This window comes from Erigeron canadensis, chromosome 4 (genome assembly GCF_010389155.1).
Source record: "Erigeron canadensis isolate Cc75 chromosome 4, C_canadensis_v1, whole genome shotgun sequence".
Classification (NCBI taxonomy): domain Eukaryota; kingdom Viridiplantae; phylum Streptophyta; class Magnoliopsida; order Asterales; family Asteraceae; genus Erigeron; species Erigeron canadensis.
The window spans coordinates 30,162,061-30,182,470 of NC_057764.1; the positions used below are offsets into that span (position 1 = coordinate 30,162,061).

The 20,410-nt window shown below is 32.9% G+C and overlaps 2 protein-coding genes across 2 annotated transcripts; both read left to right on the forward strand.

The window, feature by feature from the left end:
* The first annotated feature begins 3,942 nt into the window (after positions 1–3,942).
* LOC122597369 (protein ALP1-like) lies at positions 3,943–5,357 on the forward strand. The gene is made up of 3 exons (XM_043769969.1): positions 3,943–4,377; positions 4,707–4,959; positions 5,053–5,357. The coding sequence occupies exons 1-3, from the start codon at positions 3,943–3,945 to the stop codon at positions 5,355–5,357; spliced, it is 993 nt and encodes a 330-aa protein (XP_043625904.1).
* A 2,587-nt stretch (positions 5,358–7,944) lies between these two features.
* Positions 7,945–12,803, forward strand: LOC122595133 (alpha-xylosidase 1). The gene is made up of 3 exons (XM_043767447.1): positions 7,945–8,270; positions 9,159–9,838; positions 10,780–12,803. The coding sequence occupies exons 1-3, from the start codon at positions 8,038–8,040 to the stop codon at positions 12,675–12,677; spliced, it is 2,811 nt and encodes a 936-aa protein (XP_043623382.1). The 5' UTR covers positions 7,945–8,037; the 3' UTR covers positions 12,678–12,803.
* The last annotated feature ends 7,607 nt before the right edge of the window (positions 12,804–20,410 follow it).

Genomic DNA, 20,410 nt, shown 5'->3' on the forward strand with positions numbered 1-20,410 from the left:
ATGCTGAATTTGCCCCTCACTTAACGGACAAAATAGACGGCTATTAGTCCGGAGTGAAAAGTAAAAAAAGTTACCAACTTGATGGTTTTTTCTGTAATTAATTCAGTTAAAGACAATAACTGAAAATCCTGCCAACTTGAGAGACCAAAAATGTAATTTTCAAATAAATCTATGACTTTAAAATACGTAGATACAAGATATTCCAAAATAAGTGTGAAGAATTAGGTTATTTGTTTTGTAGTGTTATATTTTTGATACGTAATATGTCTATTTTCTTGTTATAGCTTATTTATAAACAAATATAAGAAAAGCAGATTTCAAATTTGGTTGACAATGAAAATGCTATACGTTTTACTTCGGCAAAGAATTTACTGATCGAACTTAAACAAATTTATTAAAATTTACGTCATATTATATACTACTAATAACTGTGTGTATGTGTTTACAAGACAAATCGACCATGATCAAGCTTATCCTAGAGTTACCATAGACATGCTACATTTACACGCATACTGCTGATACTAGGGCGTACATACATGTTGCAAGCATGATCAGTGGATAAGTTATGTGATGGTAAAGGTGGTCATGACAATCTCTCACAATTTCTATAAAACTCTATATTTCTTGTACTATATTTTTATCGTTTTATTCAGTTTTAAAGTAATTGGTAACCCAGACTAGTGTAATTAATTAATTAATTTTATAGCTTAGTTTTACACTTAATTAATAATATCATGAAAATTGTTCGGCAATCCCAGAATAAATATTCTGGCTCCGCCACCATGCACGATTGATGTTTCAAATTACTTATATAGTTTAGCATATCTATACTTATATACTATCTTTACTATATATCTTAATTATACAATAAATATTACATTATTCATGTTGAAAAATTACATCTTTAGGATATGAGAATCGATCAATATAACCTTAATGATTAAATTATACTATCAATCTTTTATCTTCTAAAATATATCCACTAACATTTATCTCAATTATCAATATCAATCGAAGTCGACTCCACTAGCAACAGTCAACAACACACCTTCGCCTCCATGCGCACCGTAATATTGTGCGAGTACTGTACAATTATAATATGGGAAAAGTGAGTATGAGGCTGTTATGCACCCAACTTGGGTGAAAACCCCTCACATACTAATATTTTAATATTTTAAATAAATACATGGCCCCCATGATTTTTACTTTTTAAAAAAAGGTATGTGAGGGGTTTTTCACCAAACTTAGGTGCCTAACAGCCTCATATTCCCTTCCCCCTTATAATATTTGTAAAAAGAAGCGATAAATATTGATATATTTTTAACATATAACTTTTAAAGTATATTGTACACATAAGTAAAACATGTCTATGGTAAATAAAATAAAAGTTATTATATGAATATATTTTGTATTTGTTGTTTCAAAAGGCCTCTATAGTTATTATTGTTTCCTTCTTATTTTGTATTTTCTTTAGGCAATGCCCTAAAGGATTTGCTCATCATGTGTTAGATGAGTAGAACATTGCTAAGGTCCTCTCACCACATTTGTATATGGCAGGATTCGAACCCCAAAACCCCTCAGGAGGAAACCATATTATGAAAAATTGTGTGGGCTAAAACCCCAATGGCTTAGGCTTCCTCCTATAATAACTCGACGTATGACATTATCGTAAGTGCTTCATTCACGAATCACGAAAACCTCTGGGCTAATAGGCTATTGTAAAGCCCATCATGTTAATCTAGACTATATAAGTGTAACGGGCTTTTGCAAATTGAAAATACAAGATAGCGAGAAAGAAAATCATAACTTTTTCACAACCATGATTCCTCTTATTTTACGAATTTACGTTTTCTGTAGCCATTAGCCCGTTACACATTTTTACCTACGAAGTTAATTCATGGAAAGTTAAATTAGAATAAGCAAAAATATGTTGACCTGAGTTTACAAGTATAATGTGGTCAGTCTAATGACAAATTAAGAGTCATGTTTTTAACAAAAAATATCAGATATCCCTACATTATATAAATCTCACTTCAAAATTTGTTAGTTATTGCCTATATTGCATGCTTAAAAATGCAAGAAAGCCTAAAAATCATTATAATATTGCTCCTTGGAAGGTCTACGGATTAGTTACTTTTATAAGAAGTTCAAATTTTCGAAAACGGATTAGTTATGCTTTCAAGAAGTTCAAATTTTCGAAATTTGAATATGTAACCGTTCGTGTATTGCTTGTGGCGGTTACTTCCTTGCATGTCTATGTCTATATAAGGCCACTTCTATTCAGTTTTAAGGCATTTCAAAACGTAAACACATAACAGATCAATTTTAGCATGGCTTCACTAAACCATGTTTCAATTAGAAATCTGTGTCCAAATAATAAGCCATGTACGATAACGGTTAGAATTTGCGGCTATGGAAGCAACCTCTATATGGAGATGTTAATAACATAGGTAGTATTGAGATGATCCTGATGGACGAACATGTAAGTATTCATTGTTTGTGAATTTTTCTTTTTTGATTAGATTACTTTTTAACATAACTTTCTTTCAAATTTATAACTAGCTTTTTAACATTCTAATGTATAAACATTTTCATTTTGACAGTTTGATAAAGTGGTTGTTGCAACAATCGGTTTTATTCCAACCGACCAGTTATGGTATTCAATGGAATGTGTGAACTATTCTCAAGAAGTTAAGTTGACCGATCTCTACATGGATGCAGTCGACATTATTGATGCTTTTAGGGATAACAAAATGTGGATTTGTTGTTCATGTAACAAGGAAGGAGTTCTCATCAATCCTAGGTATATATTTATATTTTATATTAAAACTCTATAATCATTAAGTTGTGTGGTAAAATTGTATCTCTGTTTTTTTTTTTTGTAGGTTTAATGTGCAAGTTAGGATTGTAGATGCCACTGGTGCTATTGGAGTTAAAATGAATGATCAATAAAATTTCAAATCTTATACAAAGAACAACCTATCAAATTTGTGATGAAAATTATGAGGTATATTTGGTTTATTTTAGTGTTATATAAGACTTTTCTATGCATTTTAAGTCATTAATTTTTTTTTAAAATGGTCATTAGTTGTAATAGGAGTACATTTACTTCGCTACATGCATGCGTGAACTGGTGTTAAAGAAATTATTTAAGGTTATAGCGCATCCACGTGGGTCTATATATCAAAGTGGGGAAAAATTCATAATACCTATCACATCCAGGTAACCAACATAATCCTTCTTATATGCGCCTACTATGGGCAATCAATTTTATAATTTCTCTCCGGCGTGCAATGTACGCGTTTTAAGCCCTCGTGTATCATTAATAAATCCCAAGGTATATCTAGCATTCTTCTTCTTTAAATTAATCAACTCATAAGAATATTTTTATTATGTTCAACTCAGTTATATTTATTCATTGATACAATCTTAAAATAAAGTTTAAGAAAAATTATTTAGGGTTGTCTGTGCATCGCACGGGGTCTAAGCACTAGTAATTATATAAATCGTATCCTAAACAAATATTTTGGAGGTAGCCAAAAATGGTTGGGCCTTGCCACGGACCAAAAAAACAGATTAGGCCTCTATCCTTGACCGATTGAGTTTCCATTTTGTTATTATTACTGAGACTAAACGGAGTGGACCAAAAATTGCCCGACCCTCGCCCGACCTCGCCCCCCACACCACCCCCGTCCACCGACTTTCCTTTTGCCCGACTTCTCCCCCTCGCCCGTTCCATCTTTGACCATCCAAACTTCAAGATTTTTTCCCCCTTTCCAAAGCCATTAACGGCTATTTAGTTTTTTTTTAATTTTCCCCTTCCTATATATATCTTCATCTTCTTCCTTTTTTAATAAAACATATACATATATACAAAACACCATCACACACACACATAAATCTTCTTCCATTTTTACATAAATATATACATATATTACGGATATGGATCCTCCATCACCCTCTTCATCCGATGATTCAATTGATCTCGACGACGCTATTCTTAGTACCGTTGCTTTGACAGTTACTACTATGATTCAAGCCGCGGAAGACGAGGAGGACGAGGAAGACCAACTTTCGCCTAGAAGAAGAACGGTTCTGGAACGTCGACGTGAGGAGGCATACGCGCGATTGGTCCGCCTTTACTTTGCTGAGCGACCCGTATTTGGCGCGAGGGATTTTAGACGGCGCTATCGTATGAGCAAGCGGCTATTTTTGAAAATTACAAATGACTTGGAAGAAAGGTATCCATATTTTCAACAAAGAATGGATGCTCGTGGGAAGCTGGGTTTCATGCCGATACACAAGACTACCTCCGCGCTTCGTCAATTAGCATATGGGTGTAGCGTCGACTTGTTTGACGAGCATTTGGAGATGTCGGCTAGGACTTCCCGGGAGTCGCTGATATATTTTTGTAAAGGTACATTTTATATATAGTTATATATTATTTAGTTACGTACAATTTATATTAATTTTACATTTTATATAGTTACGTACATAATATTTAGTTACATTTTATATAGTTACGTACATGATATTTAGTTATATATTAAATAGTTACGTACATATTATATAGTTACGTACATAATATTTAGTTATATTAATTCATTTACGTATTTATAAATAATTTAAATAGGTATAAATGAAATGTATGGACCGACATACCTACATTTATGGATCTTGAACGAATATATGATGTGCATGAGCAGCTTCATGGTTTCCCTGGTATGATCGGTAGTATTGATTGCATGCACTGGCCATGGGAGATGTGTCCAACCGCATGGCACGGTTCGCACACCCGAGGGGATGTTGGTAGACCATCATTGATGCTTCAGGCGGTTGCGTCTACTGACTTGTGGATTTGGAATGCATATTTTGGTCAGCAGGGGTCCAACAATGACATCAACGTGTTTGAGGCGTCCCCAGTCTTGGAAGAAATTATATCTGGCTTAGCACCTACAGGTTAATTACGTACTTAACGTTTAAGTATATAATATGTAGTAATATATTATATATGCTTTTGTTAACTAATATTAGCTTTTGTTTAATTTACAGCGGGTTTTTATGCAAACAACAACTACAAAGCCGGATACTACTTGACAGATGACATCTACCCTGAGTATTCCACTTTTGTGAAGACTTTTACTGACCCGATTGATGAAAAGAGAAAATACTTTAAGAAAAAACAAGAATCGGCGCGAAAGGATATCGAGAGAGCATTTGGGGTTCTTAAAAAGCGTTGGAAAGTTATTAGTTTTCCCTCACTGTTTTGGGACAAGCAGAGGATGCATGACGTGATATACGCGTGTATCACTCTACACAACATGATATTGGAGGATGAAGATAAAGCTTTTTGTTAAGACTTCAACGATGAAGACCCGACACTAGACCCGGCGTATTGGGAACAACAAACTCCAATGGAGCAATGGATCGCGAATTCACAAGCCGTATGAAATAGCCAAACCCACAACATGCTCTTAGCGGATTTGGTAGATCATCTTTGGGAAAACAAGAGGGGAAATCATCCACCATACGTGCCACTGGAAGTCGATGACTACTTTAGCGATGATGATTAGTTATTAGTTATTTATTTGTGTTTGTGTATCGAATAATTTTTTTTTTATGTGTTTGATGTGTGGTTTTTATGTTTTAGTTTGTATGTGTTGGATTTTAATTTTAATGGTTAGTATTTTATTTTACTATTTATAGAAATTTTGTTATTTTTAAAATAATATGAAAATCATAAAAAATTAAGACAAAAAAAAATCAATCATTAAAACCAATCATTGAAAGTGCCACATGGCACAAGTCGCCCCTTATTTAAAAACTCACCCATTTTCACCCTTTTTGAGAGGCAACTTCTTTTATCCTCCATGTCACATGGCACAAATCACCCCCTCCTTCCCACGACACCACTCCTCTTAGTCTGACATTACTTATTGTTATATAGTCTGCTACATTATATAGTGACATACTCCGTATTTTATTTTGTAAGAATTTAATAAAGGCATTTAATAGTCATTGTCGTTTTGTGCCTCCTTTAATTTTTTCAAACGAGCATGGTACTCGCGCAATGCGATGACGATGGTGGGAAAAGCAGTCTAGTAATATCGGTGATGGTGCTATTGGTGGTGGTGTCGGTTGATGTTATTGTGATAATGGAAATTTTTAAAGGATAAGAACTTAAAGTGATAATTATTAAAATAAAGGTTTAAAGTGTAAATTATAATTCAATAACTTAAAGTGATAATTATTAAAATAAAAGTTTAAAGTGTAAATTATAATTCAATAAGAGCAAAACATAGTCAAGAATAATTCAAGTAATTCAATGATAGAATTACCTAAAATAAAAAGAGGTCATTTTTAAAGATAAAGATAAAGATGATCGATATTCTTTGACTTCATATATTGAACGAAAAACCTGTCAAATTAAGGTTCAGAAATGCTTAGTGAATGCTTTGGTTAGTGGTTACATACTTACATACACTCCCTACATTTCAATCGTCAAGACAACTTGATTTTTTTTCAAATAATATTCTTGCGAAATATCACATCACATTTCTTAATAAGGAAAACTCATTCGTTAGCCCTCTTTATTTTTTTCGTTTTTTTTTTTTAAAGTTATTCGTTAGCCCTCTTAACTAACATTCTTGATAAATTTATCAATATGACAATATCAATAGCGAATGTCATACAAATTAATGAAATATTTTGTTTTCGTGGTGAATTTTTTTCTTTTTCTTTAATTTTCTCATGCTAAAATTTAAATCTAATGCTAATTCTAATTCAAAGAAACTATACACTAATGGATAACAAACGTAATGATCCGTCCTACACCCTTGTAGGATTGACTCGATCAGTAAGAACCGACAATAACCATGTTACGTTTAATTGCTTTACATCAGAAAAATGCTTTAAAATTATGGTGAAAATCATCAGAAAGATACGCGTAATATTGTTGTCAATAAATATGATAATCTATTTATAGAAATAATTCAAATAATTTGAAACTAGTCAATGATGACCAGCTCAACTGGTCACAGATACTCCCGGTTTTACCTAAAGTTTAGAATTCGATTCTCATAGATGACAAGTTTTGGGATTTTTACCCGATTGTAACGGCCCACGGTTAATATCTCCGTTGTCTAGGGTACGTGCAAGGCTTCACCATTATACAGTGAGGTTTCCATGATGTCATATACCGACGGTATAAAAAAAAAAAAAATTGAAACTAAGAGCACATGTAACACCGAAAAGATACAAACAACTCGACGAGCTCTTTCATGTTCGTGCTTAAGTTTAAATAAGAGCTTGGGGCTGTCTTTTGATAAGTCTCGAGCAATATTCAATTTTAAGATATATTTGGTAAAATCAATAAATGAAAACTGATAACTAAAACTTTTAAATATATTTAAGTATAAGTATATAAACATTTTAATTGCATTTATAAATCACTATATTTTAAAAACTACCCGTATAAGAAAGAAACCAAACTATATTTATAACAATTTCCCTAAATAATAGTAAAATATCTTGATGTGATTTGATATCTCAGAGTATTTTTTCAAAGACACCTTGTTGTTGCACCAATAAGACCTGGATTGCTCTAAATTGGTTTTTTATAAACAACTGGTTTAGATTAGTAGTTAGAGTCTTTATTTTTTGAGTCAGAGGTTATGAGTTAAGCTAGAGGTTCTTTTTTATCTTTGGTAGAACCTGTAAACAGTCTTTTTACCTTTGGTAAGGTTAAGACTATGTACATCTCAACTTTCCTCATACACCGTTAAAAACGACACAAAACCTGTAAAAGACGACGGTAAGAGTTACTTTATTTTTATTTTATTTTTTTTTTAAAAGTAGCGCGTTTTGATAATAATTGATACCCCATCTCTTATGCTGTGTATAAAACAAAAAACTTACTCCACGATTTTTACTCTCATTTCCCTCCAACATTCTATATATCTACACACAATACAGTGAGACAACTCCTGTACCCAGTACCTATCTCTCTACAGAGTACACCCATACCTCAACACCACCATGGTTGCTTCCTCCTTCAAACCCATTCTTCATCTGGCCGTTGTTATACTTATCATCATATTATTTTCATCTTTAAGTTCCGGTGCACCGACACCCACCACCAAGATTGGTAATGGCTACAGTCTCATCTCCCTCCATGAATCCACCGACGGTGCACTTATTGGTCACTTACAAGTCAACCTCAAAAACAATATCTATGGCCATGATATCCCACTCTTGCAATTATATGTCAAGTAAGCACAATATAAACATATATGCTATTATTGTAACTTAGATAAGACTAAATTTATGATGAAATAAATTTATATTTCCGGTCTTCCAATTATTTTAAACATATATAATCCTGTATTTACATTTGAGAACACCTAATTTACTTTATCTTCTCTGTTTTGTGTTTTTCGCTTTGCTCCCTAGAATACTATTGATGCTAAGCAAACATGCCCCTTTTGTTATTTTATTTTGTACATTAAGCTATTCTAGTATTGGATCTTGGATTAAGAAATTGGGTTTTGCTAAACGCATCTTTTGGCGCTTTTGATAGAAAAGGTACAAATTTTTTTATACAAGTTACGATTTAGCATTTTCCTAACAAATTCTTTAAAAAAATGTATAATGATTTCAAAATTCAAATGAGTGTTTGGGTGAGTTTATTTATAGCATTATTTATTAGTTATTACATTTAGATATACTCGACATATATTTTAGTGTTTTTGCCACTTGTACTTATTACTTTACAAATGTAAAGTATAAGGTAGCACTTTCTACATATTATCTCAATATATAATAGGCCATGATCATAAATATTTGATTTTCAATTAAACTTTAGATATTTTTCCAATTCGAATGACCATCATTAAATGTTGACATAGGTATATTTTGTCCAAAAACTATCAAATATATGAAAAAGAAATGTTACATTGTCGTTAAGAGGTATTATTTGATCTGCTTTCACCCTAAGTTTTCATACTTATCAGCAAAATGTATGTGATATATGTCTATATGATAACAGAAATGTTACATTGTCCCATTTCTCGCGCACCTTCAAAAACTTCAGGGGATTAATGGGGACATATTATAACACAACTTTGCTTATACTTTACGGCTGAAATTTGTAATTTTAGGCATGAAACTGATGATCGTCTGCGAGTACACATCACCGACGCAGAACAACAACGTTGGGAAGTACCATATAATATCTTACCAAGAGAACAACCTCCTAAACCATCAAAACAAACTCTCGGCAGCCAATCAGCTGATCAAAAACCAATCACAACAACAGAATTCGCAGGCAACGAGTTACTATTCAGTTATATAGCCAATCCCTTTTCTTTTGCAGTAAAAAGAAAATCAACCGGCGAAACCCTCTTCAATTCCTTAGCAGATGAAACCAGTCCTTACAATTCACTAGTATTCAAAGACCAGTACCTAGAAATCTCAACAATTATACCAAAAGACGCGGCATTGTATGGATTAGGGGAAAACACCCAACCACACGGAATAAAATTGTATCCAAATGATCCATATACGTTATGGACAACTGATCAATCCGCGATTAATTTGAACATGGACTTGTATGGATCACATCCAGTTTATATGGATTTGAGAGGTGGTAAAGTGCACGGTGTGTTATTATTAAATAGTAATGGGATGGATGTTGTGTATAGAGGGAATTCGTTAACGTATAAAGTGATTGGGGGTGTTTTTGATTTTTACTTCTTTTCCGGGCCAGAACCTCTTGCTGTGATCGATCAGTATACACAACTTATTGGCCGCCCTGCTCCTATGCCATATTGGTCACTTGGTTAGTACAATTCTAACCTTTGTATACTGATGCATATATGTAACTGTTATATCATATATTCATATTTATGTTTGTTCAAATACGGAGTAATTGTTTGTTTAAACATAAAAAATGTGGAGCCCAAATATGAACGTAGTACATTATATAACAAATACATATGAAATAATTTTGACCCGTTACCCAACCCGCCTGACCCGCCCATTTTGCCAGGGGTAGAAAAACCAATGAAGGTATGATTATTATTATATATATATATATACACACATTAATAATAACGTTGTAGCTATATGTGTGGTTACAAAGATATCAAATAATGGACCATGGTCGTAATATCATGGTTATTGTATTAAATAGATAGAGTAATGAGCATGAGAATGTGACATGTTTTATATATAGAGAAAGGGAAGTTTGATGGATATGCAAGTTTTTGTAATAATATAATAGAAATAATGGTAGATTGGTAGTAGCAGTAGTAGTAGTAGTAGTGTACTACAATTTTTTGTTTAATTTCCTCAAAGAAAATTAAAAAATACAGTAGTAAGTTTTTACTTGTGATGAAAAAAAGGCATACATGATGTTCAAGATATGATCATAAGCTAATTGTATGTCAAAACTCAAAAGATCAATTTTGATTTTTGAATGTCTACCAGACAATTTTTTTTCATTTGTCTTTCAGATTAATGTTAATTCAAGTCAAATTGAAGTGTTGAATAAGGTTGGTGCTTTTTGAAACAAAATAATATCTTTCAAGATTTTGTTGTTTTTAATCAAACTTTGACACTTTGCCCATACAAGTCTTACAAGAGACACTGAGACACATGTGTGTAGGTCACAGATTTAATGAAATCTTGGCAGAAACAGGCACATGTTACACCAATAATTGTCGAATCCAAAATAGACATTTTACTAAGATTTAACTGTATAATGATTTCAACTTGTAGGTTTTCACCAATGCAGATGGGGTTACCATAACCTATCAGTAGTCGAAGATGTTGTCGAAAGCTACCAGAGGGCGGAAATTCCGCTAGATGTCATTTGGAACGATGATGATCACATGGACGGACACAAAGATTTCACTCTTAATCCGAACAGTTACCCTCACGAGAAACTGGTTGATTTCTTGAACAAAATCCACGCTCGTGGTATGAAGTACATTGTCATTAATGACCCTGGAATCGGTGTAAATTCCACATATGGTACCTACCAACGAGGCCTAGCCAATGATGTCTTCATCAAATATGAAGGCAAACCTTTTCTAGCCCAAGTCTGGCCCGGGCCTGTTAACTTCCCGGATTTCCTCAACCCAAAGACTGTGTCTTGGTGGGCTGATGAAATCCGAAGGTTTCATGAGCTTGTGCCAGTGGATGGGCTATGGATTGATATGAATGAGGTTTCAAATTTCTGTTCGGGCTTATGTACAATTCCTAAAGGGAAACAGTGTCCTAGTGGCACTGGGCCTGGTTGGGTTTGTTGTTTAGATTGCAAAAACATAACGAAAACAAGATGGGACGAGCCACCTTACAAAATTAATGCATCGGGCACACCAGTGCCAATTGGGTACAAGACCATAGCGACTAGTGCGGTTCATTACAATGGAGTCAAGGAATACGACGCTCATAGCATATACGGGTTCTCTCATACTATTGCCACACACAAAGGCTTACAAAGCCTTCAAGGCAAACGCCCTTTTATTTTGACCCGATCCACATTTGTTGGATCTGGTCATTATGCAGCCCATTGGACAGGAGACAACAAAGGAACTTGGGATGATCTCAAATATTCAATCTCAACCATGTTAAATTTTGGTATATTTGGTATCCCAATGGTTGGGTCAGACATATGTGGCTTTTACCCAGTTTGGAGACACCATAAACCGGCAGCAAATGAAGAGCTATGCAATCGTTGGATTGAATTAGGGGCATTTTACCCTTTCTCAAGAGACCACGCAAATTACTATTCTGCACGACAAGAACTTTATCAATGGGAATCCGTTGCTATATCAGCTAGAAACGCTTTAGGTATGCGATACAAGCTCCTTCCATACTTGTACACATTAACCTACGAAGCACACACAACGGGTGCCCCCATTGCTCGCCCGGTATTTTTCTCATTCCCAAACAATACTAAACTTTACGAGTTGAGTACACAATTCTTGCTAGGAAGTAGCCTAATGGTATCACCGGTTCTTGACAAACATCAAACAAAAATAAGTGTAATGTTCCCACCTGGAACTTGGTACAATTTATTTGATTTGAGCCGAGCTATTGTTGCTAAAGAAACAGAATCCTTCTCTTTAGATGCTCCTTTGCATGTGATCAATGTTCATTTATATCAAAACACTATTCTTCCCATGCAAAGGGGAGGATTGATATCAAAAGAAGCAAGAATGACACCATTTACCCTCATTGTGACATTTCCAATGGGGGCAACCAGGGGCGTGGCAAAGGGAAAGCTTTATCTCGACAATGATGAGCTACCTGAGATGAAGCTAGGAAACGGGCAATCTACGATTGTTGAGTTTAGTGCAAAGGTTGAAAATGGGATGGTGAAGTTGTGGTCAAATGTTGAGGAGGGTAAGTTTGCTTTAGAGAAAGGTTTGGTCATCGAAAAGGTTACCGTGGTTGGATTGACCGGAGTTGTTGGCGGTTTTGTGGTGGAGGTTGAAGGTAGCACTGGTGGTTTTGATGATTCGAAGGTTGAAATGATGGAAACCGATCATAAAGTTTTTGATGAGTTAATGAGTAAAGGTAACAAAAAATGTAAAATGGTGGAAGTTAAGGGGTTGGAGATACCAATTGGTAAAAAATTCTTGATGTCATGGAAAATGGGGATTAATTAGTTGAATTAGTTGTGGTTTCAATATGAAAATTATGAGAAAGCCATCCAATGTTTGGTTTTTTGAATTCCAATAAATATATCTGTGTCAACTTTTTGAAAAAAAAGTGATGGCCCTAAAGTTATCTTTTGTTTCTGCCTACTTATTTTCATTGTGGCTTACTCAACGGCATGAAAGATTGAATGTGATCCAAATTCAAGTTTTAAATTAAGGTAGACATTCATGAAATACAAAATCTATGATGAAATAACTTTTTATGATATAAGTCAAGTGTACTCTAATACACTCTAACTAAATACGTATAGACGCTGGTACATTTATTGTATGCCATTTTCGTAATCAAAATGATTACATAAAGGTATTTGTATATTGTATTTTATATGAGTACAAATCAACATTTCCTCTGATAAGACTTTTTATTTTATTTTATTTTTCTAATTTAAAACTGAATTAGCTATTTTTCTTTTAATTTAAGGTCGTTGGTAAAGGTTGGCCACGTATTGCTCATTCACATCTTCCATAAGTTTAAATGAGGAGAGGAGACAGAGGAGTAATGATATATCATATCCAAAAGCTCTTAGTAATCATTCTTAACAACAAAAACATCATACATGATAAAATTAAAAGATGTAATGAAGAAAAAGAAAAAGCGACTTGTACATATTATATTGTTGTGGTCTTAACTCTTTAAGAGGATATTTTTATATTTTAAAAGAAAAATATTATTTTCCTTGAATGAAACTATCTTAACTTCTTAAGCCAAAATTATGATTATATGGGCCGTTATATTGGTGGACCGTGGATGTCATCATTTTAAAAGTAAACGAGAGCAAGTACCCGCGTGTTACGTCGGTGAGATGGTGGGATGATATTTAAGTCATAGAGTATGATATGTTATAGGAGTTAATATGTCATAAAGTATGATAGTCAAATGTCTTAGCCGTACGGGCTCCGCCCTCGGATTTAAAAATTTGTCGAAAGTATATCGAATGACATCTCTAATGAAAGAGCATGAAATTTTAAGAACACCCATACAATTTTTATAATTTATCGATATACGGTTTTTGAGATAAAAGATTTTGAATGAATTGGAGAAATAAATTATTTATGGAGAAGAGAGAAAAAAGATGATCGGTTGAGATTTGAGAAGAGAGAAAGGGTATTATAGTTATTTTAGATAAATATAGAATAGATAGAAAGGGCATTTTGAGAAGGTACTTAAAATCAATATTGAAAATTTCAAATTCAATGTTGAAAATCGAGAAAAAATCTATTTTATAATATAATATAGATATACTGATCTTAAACATAAATGGGCTTATAAATGTGGCCCATTGACTTTGCCAATTACTTGTACTGCTTTAATAAATCGGTACCAAGTTACCAACCCTAGTTTCGAACTCAAGTCATTGGAGACTTTTTAATAAAACTCCTACCAGTAGTTATGCAAGAGGGTTGGTTGTCAATTCCTTGGAAGTTTCTTGAGTATTTGAAAGCCACGCAAATATCATTTGTATGTTAAACTTTTCCCACTACATATATAACGGATTTAAGACTGATTATGCTATACATATATAATTTTTTGAGTTAATTACTGAAATGGTATCTAACGTCTGCGCCGTATTACTGGTTTCATACATTTCTTTTCGAAATTACGCTGATCATACCCTACGTATGCAAATGTCCACTCGGACCATACTAGAGGCCAACGCCGTCAGGTGACCGTTAAAACCTCCCCCACGTGACTTGCACGTGAGGGGTAAAAATGTAATATTGTGTTTCAATGTTTCATAATTACTGAAATGGTACCTAACGTTTGCACGATATTACTGGTTTCATACCTAATGTTTCATAATTACTTAAACGGTACCTAATGTTTAGTTATTAGTTTTTTTTTTGTTTGTTTTATTTTTCTTTTATAAAAATTCTCCAAAACTTGTTACAATTTAATGAAAATAGTCAAAATGCACTTATAATCCACTCAAAAATAATACCAAATAGGTATTTCATAAAAAAATATAAGTTTTAAAGTTCAGGAATAACCAAAAATAGCAATAAAGTATCATAAAAACAATTTTTAAAAAATTTGCGAGGAATTTTTTTTATTCAAAATACCAGAAATACCGCAATGGTAAGACCATGGAATATACCATGAGAATTACAAGTCAATGCGACGCGAAGCTTAAAGCAATGTTTTAAATACCGGTAAATACCGACCAATATTTCTGGTATTTTGGATATCTTTAAAAAAGAAACTTTTAAACTTTTATAAAATTATTTTTATTATACTTTATTGCTATTTTTGGTTATTCGTGAACTTTAAAACTTATATTTTGTTATGAAATAACTTTTTGTTTTTATTTTTTAGTGGATTATAAGTGCATTTTAATTATTTTCATTATATTGTAACAAGTTTTGGAGAATTTTTATAAAAGAAAAATAGAACAAATTAAAAAAAGTACAAAAAAAGCAAAAAAATAAAAATAAATAAACATTAGATACTATTTAAGTAATTAAGAAACATTAGGTATGAAACCAGCAATATCATACAAACGTTAGGTACCATTTCAGTAATTATGAAACATTGAAACGTGATATTACATCTTTACCCCTCACGTGCAAGTCATGTGGGGGAGGTTTTGACGGCCACATGACGGCGTTGGCCTCCAGTATGGTCTGAGTGAAGATTTGCATACGTTGGGTATGATCAGCGTAATTTCGAAAGAAAAGATATGAAACCAGTAATATGACACAAACGTTAGGTACCATTTCAGTAATTAACTCGAAACGACATGTTTTAAATTATTACAAACTTATCATATAAGAATGAGTGTTACTTAGAATACATTATTTTAACAATTTAACTAGGCCTTTGTTACAATCAAATGAATTTTTTTTATAAAAAATCACACAATCTTGTTAAGCCTGATATTTAGTACTGATCGTCCATAGTGCTCAAGCAATAATATTGTGAGTTTGAGTCGGTGATAAAAGGCCGTAGAGAAAATGACACAATTGCCGAATTGAACGTGGCATGGAAAGGCGGTTTAGCCGAAAGGTTGGCAAGGTAGCATGCCACGTAAGATTACAGGATGGCGGGAAATGCAAGCAATCCTATATCATTGGTGGAAATGAATTATGACCACTCATAACCAATAATGATAGTCCACGTGTCTTTTACTCTCATTTCCCTATCTTTTACCGTCTATCAAATAAAATCATTTGCCCTTAAAAAAATTATAATAATAAAATCATTTTCTATTTTTTTTTCCGAAAATTTAGTTGATACACGACATCAGGGAAATCTTACCGTATGATGGTGAAGCCTTACACGTACCCTAGACAACGAGATGTTGACCATGGGCCGTTATAAGTATTCGGCGGAAAAAACCCCAAGACTTGTCATCCTAAGGATCGAACTCAAGATCTTTGGGTGAAAGCTGGGATGCCATAACCAGTTAAACTAATCATCATTTATGCATTTATGTTAAGGATGACAATAAATATATGATGACTTTTTACATACAAACAGACATATTAAACGATTATTATATACGTTATAAGTGTTGTATATGATAAAAATTATATAGATATATCATCACCTTTAAGTAAAAAATTTAATAGTTAATTAGATAGCATGTTGAAAAAGCAAACTTAAAATAAGATAAAATCAAATAACTTATGTTAATTAGACATGAGAATCAAGAAAAATATATGACATATGCTAATCATTAAATGTATTTTATCCATGTCAAGTATTATATTGAATTTACCAAAGATTGCTAGGATACCTTATGATCAGATTAGTAATGTGAAGTAGTGTATTTATATGATCTAACCGGTACCGATTTAAACTTATTGAAGAATTTAAGCGATATCAATTCTAGGGCTACTATATTAACATGACAAATCAATAAAAATTTTATTGGAATAAAAATTATATATTTATACTTAAGTTTAATATCCAAATATTTAATCTAGCTTACAAAATATTAAGACACATGATATTATAACGAGGTAAAAATATTAAGACCCATGGTATTATAGTGAAGTGAACTAATCGTTTTATATCATAAAAAGTTTTACCAATTATTTTTCTCATGAATAAAATGTATAATAATATAAATATTTAAATTTCTTTTATTGTCATAATTTTTTTGTTTTTAAGGTACAAAGTATATGAAATGCATGGGATTTGTTAACTACTGATACTTTTTAGGTTCTAGTACATTTTAATATTCAACATAATCTCTTATGATATTGTAGTGTATCTTCCTTTATTCATTTGTATATTTATTGTAAAGAATGAAAAACTAAAAAGGCCGCATGATATGTATGGATCTTTGCTATGATGTATGGATGTATGCATGCGTATGAAACCACAGATTCTTGGAGCTGCCATGTTCGTGTGAGTTAATTAATATAAAAATAAAAGATTCATATGTAACTTAAAATAACACGAAAAATTGAGTTTTCAGCCTCAAAGGAACATGCTTATATGAAGTTTTTTTTTCATGAAAGTATATTAATCGCATAGGAATTGACATCTATGATGTAAATATGTAATACATAAAATTCAAAAGCTAGCATAATACTTTAGTTTATTTATTTTATTAAATCAGTTTTTTTTAATTGTATATAAATTTAAATTCCTTATTAGACTTAGAATTAAACTCTAACTCATTGTAAATACAAAACTCATTATAACCTTATTTAATTGATCTCATTAATAAAATTGTCTCTTTTTCAATCTAAATTTCCCAACTCTTATTATTTATAATAAATTATTAACATGAATACTTCAAAAATTTGAGTCTATGATCGGAAATCATAAGGCGATTTGTTTTCATCCACTATGCTTACAGTTCCGATTTTGATGTGATTGTAAAATTTAAGGTAAATTCAAAACTTTAACTAAACATAAATTATATTTATCAATACTGTTTATTATAACTTAGCTTCGATCATCGGTTTATTTTAACCACAATTTATTTAAAACTCACGGATCGAGGAATATTCAAATTTCTTTTAAGATACAATATATATAACTACCGTACATCGTACGGGTATCAAGACTAGTAATACAATAAATGGACATCTCGAATAGAGTGGCCGACTCAACATAGACAACCATTTTTTCCCCACACCATGACTCAATAAAATGATGACATATTCATATTTTACTTACGAACTTGGTAGCCGCACAATACGGCGGTGGTAATAGCGGTGTGATGGCGGCGACAGATGGTGATTGTGGTGGAAGCGTCAAATGGTCTAGGTAATTGATGTAGAAGTGTTTGATTCAAAAGGGGTAATAAAATCATTTTATAATATAAGAGACTAATGGTGTAATTTAATATTAGGGTTAATGGTGTTTTAATTCATTAAGGGTAGTTTGGTCAATTCACATGTCCCTTTTTTTCTAAACTTAAACATGGGGGTATAATTTTTATATAGTAGTTTAGAAGAATAGATAAATTTGGGGGTTCAAACTTTGGTTAGCATTTTTTCCTATTTTTTGAAATGTGAATTATTCATGAATGTCGGGAGATTTAACATACGTTGTCTTAATTGGGCTTACGTTAGAGTCCTTTTGCTGAATACATCTTCAATTTAACCACCCGATTAAAACCCCTATCATCCATAAATCTAGAGAGGAAAGTCACTCAGGCCCAATATAAGTAAAAATTAAATACTGGCTATCCCAAAATATGTCTAAGGTAGGTTTTGAACCCCTAAGAGCATACTTGTCATTAGACCATTTGGTGGTGAGGATTTTTTTGGAAAGGTACAATTTAACCATTGCGTTTTGAAGCTCTGGCAGGATTGAGGCTATTCATTATGAGTCATTCCCAGCAAAGTTTCGGGTTTTGTAATATAGATTAATTGGTCGTTAAGTCCTATAGCATTAGCTCAATGGTTGAAAGACCATCTCCCCATACATAAGGTCTTGTGTTCAAGCCTTGGGGATGACACAAGGAAGTCCATTTATGAGGCTTGATTTATGTTTACCCAGGTTCAAGTCTGAAGGGGCAAGATTTACTCATATTAATCATCGTGTCTTCGGGCGGATTAGTAGGGGGTTTTCCCCCCATCGGGTATTTGAAATAGGCATTTCTACTTCGAGGGAGCTCTCTAGCGTGGATCCGGTTAAGACAACGTATGCTAGATATCTCGTTGTCGAATCGCGACAAGAAGTTTTCAGCGAAATTCACCTTTCAAAAAAAAAAAAAAATTGGTCGTTAAAAAAATGGCAACATTCTTTTGTTTATTTAAACCTAACATTCATTAAACTTAATTTTATATATCGTACCTCCCTATCTAGTTAAGTTCGCTCTAACGAAGAAGAAATATCCTAGCTAATTCAATTCGTGATATTTGCTTATCCACTGACCACGATTGGATGTCTTGGCTAATCATCTCCATGACGGTTCCGATCAGAAGATAATAAGGAGATGGCCGATCACTTGAGATCCGGTCAGACAGATCGATTCCACAATCATATACATTGGCGGAACCAGAAGTGACCCGTAACTAAATTGTTATGATTTTTAGCATTTTTTTAACAACTTTTTGGCTACTTTTAATGAATTTCAAGAGATTCTGACATTTTTAGTAGTTTTTCTTTATCATTTAGTTGTATAAATACATCTTTATAAGTTTTATTGATAAAAAATGTTTCAAAAGTTTAAAGTTGGTTACAAGACCGGTATCCCAAATTTATTTGACCCGTAACACCAATAAAAAATACATCATTTTTGGAAAAAATGTTAATTACATGAATTTAACAGATCCATAGACCGGACTACCCCTTATATTATGAGTGTATCAATGTAGTTCTGCCCCTAATCATATATATGGGTCTAGCAACGATTAAAAGACATAGTTCAGGCCGAACATAGTGCAATAATCTCATAATGCAAAAGTGATATCATGGTATAAATATTGTCGACAATGTTAGATAGAGAGCCAATAGAGTCACGAACGATAATGACAACAACGTTACCCCCTCAAAAAAGGTGAAAAATAGAGTCAATAGACATTTTAATCTATCAGAAAATGAATAAAAATGAGACAATTAAATTGGGAAAAATTGATACGTGTTTGTTGTGGTTTCATATTTTGGTGTCCACAACCATTAAGGCCGCTCCCCAAGGAGCTTTTCTTGCTCGTCTAAAATCTCATCATACCTGTCACGATTGGCACAACCCCATCATCATTCTCATCATGTCATTGCTCATATGTATTTTGAAAGAGTATGGTGAATGTAAATAGGGTTGGGTCATGAGTGTGTGTATGAATATATATGATTTTTAGTTGAGGATGATGAAAGAGAGTATATGTATGCTTGATTTTATAATTTTTTAATTGAAAATGGAGTAAAGATTAGGATATGATAGAAAGAAAGTAGTTTTTTTGGTGTGTCTTGAAGAAAAAAATTAATGTAAAATTAATGTAACAATAAAGATGAAGAATGACGGTTTCAGAATAATAATAGGTCCATCCCGACCATAGAATAAAGTGTAAGCCGACCATCACTTTCCCCGGCGATGTCGTCGCGGAAAGTCAGATAAGACAAAACTGCAACCACCCACCCGCATTAATTGCCTGCTGACTTTAACCAAACTTTCCGCGGCGACATCGCCGGGGAAAGTTTTTTTGATTTTCGTGATTCAAACTTGACCGTCCCCTTGTCTCTTCTCTATCTCCCCACCCCTTTATTTTCTTTTCTTTTT